The following is a 6,762-nucleotide window of genomic DNA, read 5'->3' as shown; positions in this document are numbered from 1 at the left end:
ACGATGCCTTGGCGTACTGGTGGATTCCAAGCTTGACGTGGGCCGACAATGGTGACCGCAAGAAGAGTGGAGTGGTAGGTCGCCTTCTCCAGTACTAGTATTCGGTTTGCGGATTCCGACACCAACTGCGCTGGCAAATAGGCTGGGCTTGAAGCAGGAAGCTCATCAACGTTCGCGCCGTAATCGGAGCACAGAGGACACACACTGTCTTTCAAGAGCACCCTTTGTAGCCTCCTTAAGCCCTCCTCCACTTGGCGAAAGCGCTGAACCCGCCCTCCATAAACGCCGCCGCGCTGGCCGAGAACAGCACGGACAAGTGCGCTGTCTTCTTGCGGCTGAGAAAGCGTCAGTAACGAGGACAAGATGGGCAGCAAACACACCTCTGCCGGAGAGGAGTCCCATATTAAGGCGATTGAGAGCGGCTCTGTTGGATGGTGGGGACTTGGCAGCGTTGCATGGTCGTGCTGTTTTTGCTCTCGGCGTTAGTCCTTCTTGCGGCTGAGAATGCGTCAGTTAACGAGGACAAGATGGGCAGCAAACACACCTCTGCCGGAGAGGAGTCCCATATTGAGGCGATTGAGAGCGGCTCTGTTACATGGTGGGGAGTTGGCAGCGTTGCATAGTCGTGCTGTTTTTGTTCTCAGCGTCGTCGTCGTGGTCAAGAAGAAAGAGGCGATCACACGCGTCACACATCCTCAAGCTTGACAACCTTCCTCTACGACTACACAACCACTCACCTATTCCAACGTGCTTGCTTACACTTTCTTTTCGCTGCTCATCTGTCAACGCCAAGCTATGTCCAGGCTATGACAACTGCTGTTCTCGCTGGCAGATTGGAGCCTGACATGATTGTCGTCCAGGCCATCTCCCCACGATCTATTCAAAGCTCAGGCAGAGTCCATGCTCTTCCTCCTCGCCCTCACCGCCGCCAGCCCACGCGACACCACTCCCCCCGCCACCGGGCCCGCCGACGGCTGCGGCGGCAGAACGCTCTACGACATCATCTGGGGGTGTCTGGTCACCATCTTCGCCTGCGTCTGGGTGTCGGTGCACCCAAACGTGCCGCCGAAACCCGCGGTTGCGGAGCCCTCGCACAACAGCAGCATCTGGACGCGGGTTTTCTGGAAAATACGGCACGGCACACTTGCCTTCCGCGCGCGGCTGCAGCTCATGCTTGTCGGCATTCTGGCGCCGGAGCTCATCGTAGGGCTGGCGCTAAGACAGCGCGCGATGGCGAAGGAGTTCTCGGAAGGTATGTAGCCGTTTTGCTGACATTCCATCTTCCTGACTGCAACATTTTCAAGTATTCAAAGTGTCTATGACCCACGGATTCTTCATCGGGATGGGCGGATTCGTTGACATCAACGGCCACCCGCTCGTGTCGAGTAAACAATTCACGGGCCGCTCGCTCACGTTGTGGGCAAGGGCCAACTACCTCACGAACCGCACCTTCCCCGCGCTCGGCGCCATCCAGCGCGTCCCTCGGGGCGCTCTTACCGACAAGAGCAAAGGCGACGTGTACAGCAAGGCCATCGCACTCAGCCAGTGCCTCTGGTTCGTCCTGCAATGTCTTGCGCGGGCAGCGCAGCACCTCCCGCTGACCCAACTGGAGGTCATCACGCTCGCGTTTACCGCGCTCAACTGCTTCACGTGGGTCTTGTGGTGGGACAAGCCGCTTGATGTCAGCGAGGCCATCGTGATCACCTACGAAGCTGCGCGCGACCCCTGGGACCAGGACTCGATAGAGTCTGCACCCACCGCGGAACCGTTGCAGGCGAGCCGGCGGGCGAGGTTTCTCCGCATACTGGGCTTCCCCTTCGGCCCCGCCGACGACCTCTTCCGGCCCGAGACCGCCGCTAGCGTGCCCACTTTCTGGTACACCGTCTGGGACGACATCTCCTTCACGCTGGAGGGGCGCTGCTTGCTGCACGAGTTCCTCATTGCAGGCCTCTTCGGAGCCATCCACTGTGCCGCCTGGCGCGGGCGCTTCAATTCCTCCCCGGAAATGTGGCTCTGGCGCGGGGCGGCGACGGCGCTCGCGGCGATCCCGCTCGCGGCGGCTGCGCTGCTTTTCGTGGGTGAAGATGGAGTAAGTCGTGATATGAAGCTCACGTTGCGGATGAGCAATGCGCAGACGACATATACGCGACTCGCGGCTTTTGTTTTGTGGGCGCTGCTGCTCTACATCCCTGCAAGACTTGCCACGCTGGTCCTCCCGCTGATGGCCCTGCGATCCGTCGAGCCTGCAGCTTTTGTGGACGTCAATTGGACGATGTATATTCCCCATGTGTAGTGAATGCAACGTGAAGAAGAAAGATAGAATGGAAGAGCTCGATATACTAAGTACAGAAAATGATGGCCAACGAGGAAAGCTATGGCCAAGTCTTTTGCGAGTCACGACCAAAAGAGAACTTAGGAGATGGATTACACCTCCCTTGACCACGGCCCGAGGAAGTGGGCCCCAATACTGCCATCCAGCTCTCCGCGCAGCTCCCTCAGCCGCTCCCCACACGCACACCCCTCCGGCGCGTCTCCGGCCCGCGCCTACGCCCAGTCCAAGAAGCCGCGCAGGTCCGGCCCGACGCCGTGCAGCGTCGCGAGGAGCACCGGCGCGCCGGCCCGGGGCCGGGGCCGGTATCGGCGGCGTCCGCGCAGCTGTGCTCGCGCAGGATCTGCGCCACGCGCTGCGCGCACGCGGCCAGCGAGAAGTGCCCGCGCAGCAGCCGGCGCCGGTGGGTTTCCTGCAGCGTCCGGCCGTCGTCACTGCTGTCACGGTCGGAGTCGTCCGAGAGACCGGTTTTCGTGGGACATGTCACGGGGCCGCCCGCGGGCCCGGATGCGGAGCGGTGCGTTCTGCACAACGTCAAGGTAGTAAAGTTCCCCGAGGAGCCGCCGGAGGCCGCCGGAATGTGAATCATGCACCATGTCGAGCGCCCGGCGGGGGGAAACCGTGTCGTCTTCCACGTATTGCACGACTGCGGCTGCGAGACGACGCTGAAGCCGCTCTTGGTTGCCTTCCCCAACTGGCGAATCGCGATAGTGCGAGCCTGAGCTCGCGGAGGGAGCGCAGCAGCGTCAGGCAGTGAGGGAAGGAGATTCTGTCGTTCAGCAGCGCCTCCGGGTCGTCTCCGAGTGTGGAGAGTATACGGCTGATAAGCCCTGCTATCCACTGTGCGGTGCGCCAGATGTCGTGGGCCCGCGCGAACTTGTTTGCTTGGATGAGAGTCGGGAGATCGGTGATCGTGCGTGCGTTATCAAACTTGGGAGAGGGCCTGTATTCTGCGGTCAGTCGAGCATGGCACACCCAGTAAGCTCTCCCACGTTTCGTATTTCAAGCCTAGAAAGGCATTCAGGCTGTCGGCGTCATCGTCGTGCAGCACAAGCGGGACGAACTCCGTGGCTGCTTCGTTTTCCAATCGCCAGGAAAAGGTCGTATTCTCGCCCTCTGGAGCGAGCACAAATCGATGGACCTATCGACGATTCAGCCACGGACAAACTACAAGCGAAGCAGGTGGCGGACCTTGTAAAGGGTGTCCCGGACCCGGGGCACGATCCTTCCGTCGTCGAAATAAAAGCGGGGGTGGCGCAGAGCCGGGGCACGCGCTGCGAAAGGCGGGATGGTCAGCACATCTATAATAGTGGATCGTGGCGACAATGGAGTATATACGAGAGTAATGGGACTGGGACTGGGACAATGGGACTCGAGTCCCACTTTTCCTGGTCCCAGTCCCATTCCCGAAGCCCCGGAGTGGGACTCGGTTACGACAAATCACCCTAGTTGATGGATCGACATGGGTCGCATCAACTGGGTTGCGGCGCCGGCCGCGGCGGCCGGGGTTTTCCACCCCGGACCCCGACCAGGGCGTCGCCCTGGACCCACCCTGCCGGGGGCTTCCGCTCGCCGCTAGGCCCGCTGCGCGGAGCGTGACATCTCTTTCCGGTGTCTTTTGTCCTATTTTACTTGGTAAACATGTGAACTTTTGACAGGGTGGCGCGCGACGGCCGGGGTTTCCCACCCCGGACCCCGACCAGGGCTTCGCCCCGGACCCCACGCTGCCGCGGGCTGCCGCTCGCCACGGAGGCCCGCTGCGCGGCGCCTTCTTTTATGTTTTTTTGATTGATTACCGATGCTGATTGCTTTTCTCGTGCTCGGCTACGCGCTCTTGGCGCCGTGGCAATGGGACTCGCCCCATCAAAGTGGGACTGGGCCCATCAACGTGGGACTCAGTCCCATTTGACGAGTCCCAGTCCCACTATTCTCGTCACTCCTCGCGACAATGACCAACCGCGACGCCGACAATTCTGGAGACCTGGGGGAAGCCATGCGCTATCTGAGGGCGCCGGCCGGTGTACAGTGCGCGGCCGCGGAGAGCAACGCGTCTGCTCTTCTTCTGCTTCATCTTCGCTGACATCTTCCGAGTCCTCGTGCCTGCGCTTGACGCCTGAAACAGGGGGACGGATTCGGCCACGTAGTGCTAAGATATTCGCGTCAGAAGGGCTTTGCCGCGTCAGAGCCTGAGCCTGTACATACCACAGGCTGCTGCGCTGTTACAAGAGGACCGGATTCTGTCAGTGACATCGGAGCCCTAGGGATGCCCGGAAGTCCTGCAACGTGTGTTGGGAGCGTATTCAAAAAAAAAAAAAAACAGCTAAGATACGCACCGACTTCGTAAGACCGAGAGCGAGAGCGGGCTCGCAGGCTGGGTACTACAACGCTGCCCTCAGGCTCGCCGTCCTTCAATGCTTCAGCGGGCGATGCAGATCGCAAGTAGACCCTGCGAGTCAATCGACGAGCTAGGGTGCTGTGAGTAATTCCTGGGGAATTACTCACAGCTGTTTCGAAACCGGTTTCGAAACAGGGGTGTTTCGAAACTGTTTCGAAACCGGCCGGCTGCCGGGACCGGACCGCTCCGTCGGTAGCCGGCCGAGGTGCCAACCGAGAATCAACGTCCCACATTGGCATACCGGTCCACGCCAAGGGAGTTGGTGCCACAGCCGAGCTATTCCCGTGGGGGAGGTGCCATTCTGGTGATGGTCGGCCACCTGGGCCATGACAACAGTCGCCGAAAGCCGAGGTCGGGCATCCCGGACAACCACGTGCCGGTTTCGAAACCGGGGCAACCCTCGGAACATTTCAAAACTCACAGGTGTTTCGAAACCGTTTCGAAACGGGTTTCGAAACACCTTCAACTCACAGCACCCTACGACGAGCGGCCATGCTAGTGGATGGGGGTGTAATTGGCCGAACGAAGGACTGAGCGCAAGGCTCGTAAATGGTATTTTCATGAAAGCCAGCCTTGGCGCATTCTTGTCTCCAAAGACAACGTGGCGCCGGCATGCGACAAAGGGGCCGTAGCGTGCCGGACTGGACAAAGGACGTCCGTCGCGCAATCTGGCTTCGTAAGACAAAGAGCGGTACCTGACAGCTCTTTTACGCACTGTAGTCTGCCGCCGCCTGCCAGTTCTCCGCCGAGCCATATCCCGCTCAGGCTGCCCGATGCCCTTTGAATCGAAGCCTCCACCGCAGGTGGAGTTAGCGACAGCCAGCGGAGAGGGCGGTCGGCCATGTCGAAAAGGAAGAAGCGGTGATCGGCCCAGGGCCGAGGCCCGAGGCATGTGACCACACTGATCTTGACTCCGCACCATCGCATGACGGCTTTTCGTGGCTCGCACCCGATATAAGGAGACTCGAGACGGAGTCCTGACCTCTGGCAACGTGCGGCAAAGGTACAGCACGCCTGCGACAACCTTAAACCTCAATCCCCGCTGGGCCGTTTCGCCCCCGACTAAAACTTCCTTCAAGTTCCTTCCCTCGCCAACTTTGAAAGTCCTTCGTAACCAATCCCTTCGACACGGTCAATACTGTAACTTCACAACCGACTCTTTTACCTTCACTGCCTTCCCTGCTTTAAGCACAGGTTTCAATTAGCAAGGATATTGTGCATACATAAGTCGGAGCTGAAGAAACTTGACGGGAAAGAAAAGTCGATGGTATTCACCTGAAGGAGGCAACAATCGGATAAAAGACGACGAACGACATGGAGCAGCATGAGACATCAGAGTCCATAAAGAAGTACGCAGCGCAAGATCTGTGCCGCTAGTCGTATGTGGAGCGAACCACGAAAACCTCGATGGAAGTAATGTGTGCCCTTCATAAGCCCCAATAAGCCTCTGAAAACATTTTTTCTGAGTTGGCACACACTATATCCATGACTATATCACCTTCTTTCCGCGCCATGGCTTGTTTCCCAATTCGCGACCGAGCTCGCGACGAAGTCCCCTGGTCTACGAAAGCGTGCTCAACGGAGACCTTGTAACCCTCAATCCCGGGCCACATTAAATAGACGTCATGTGGAGCTATTCGGGCAGCTCGAGAGCGGGTCGGTGTAGCCACAGCGCGCGCGGTGGATGGGTTTTATTGTCGTCTCGATTCGTGTCACAAGTCACGCGTGACGGCACATGCGTGGATGGAGGCGGGAAGACCAGACGCAACTGGATGGGTGAGCGATACGGCGGAGGCGTAATTGCGCAATTGCATCGATGAGGAGAGTTAGGATAGTTGTAAATGCGTTATTGGGCCAGCAAGGATTTGCACGGTTTTGCCGCATTGGCAGAAAGATGTCGGATGGAATGGAAGACTCGAGGTGGGGAAATAAGGCGCATCGAATGAGTCGGAGACGGCATTGTTTTCGAAGAAGGACCAGCCGAATGTTTTAGAGGAATGTGGATAAGGTAGCGCAGTTCCTAGAGGTGACGGGGTTG

At 58.9% G+C, this 6,762-nt stretch overlaps 2 protein-coding genes across 2 annotated transcripts; one reads left to right on the top strand and one right to left on the bottom strand.

The window, feature by feature from the left end:
* Nucleotides 1-900: 900 nt before the first annotated feature.
* MIND_01251800 (uncharacterized protein) lies at nucleotides 901-2,293 on the top strand (the record flags this gene model as incomplete). Its single annotated transcript, XM_037369003.1, has 2 exons — nucleotides 901-1,252; nucleotides 1,305-2,293. The coding sequence occupies 2 exons, from the start codon at nucleotides 901-903 to the stop codon at nucleotides 2,291-2,293; spliced, it is 1,341 nt and encodes a 446-aa protein (XP_037214971.1).
* Nucleotides 2,294-2,914: 621 nt separating this feature from the next.
* Nucleotides 2,915-5,567, bottom strand: MIND_01251700 (BTB domain-containing protein; the record flags this gene model as incomplete). Its single annotated transcript, XM_037369002.1, has 5 exons — nucleotides 2,915-3,272; nucleotides 3,322-3,470; nucleotides 3,521-3,603; nucleotides 5,196-5,392; nucleotides 5,440-5,567. The coding sequence occupies 5 exons, from the start codon at nucleotides 5,565-5,567 to the stop codon at nucleotides 2,915-2,917; spliced, it is 915 nt and encodes a 304-aa protein (XP_037214970.1).
* Between the last annotated feature and the right edge of the window lie 1,195 nt (nucleotides 5,568-6,762).

The sequence above is a fragment of the Mycena indigotica genome (assembly GCF_014461135.1).
Source record: "Mycena indigotica strain 171206Taipei chromosome Unknown Mind.scaff0012, whole genome shotgun sequence".
Lineage (NCBI taxonomy): Eukaryota > Fungi > Basidiomycota > Agaricomycetes > Agaricales > Mycenaceae > Mycena > Mycena indigotica.
This window is presented reverse-complemented; position numbering and strand designations above follow the sequence as displayed.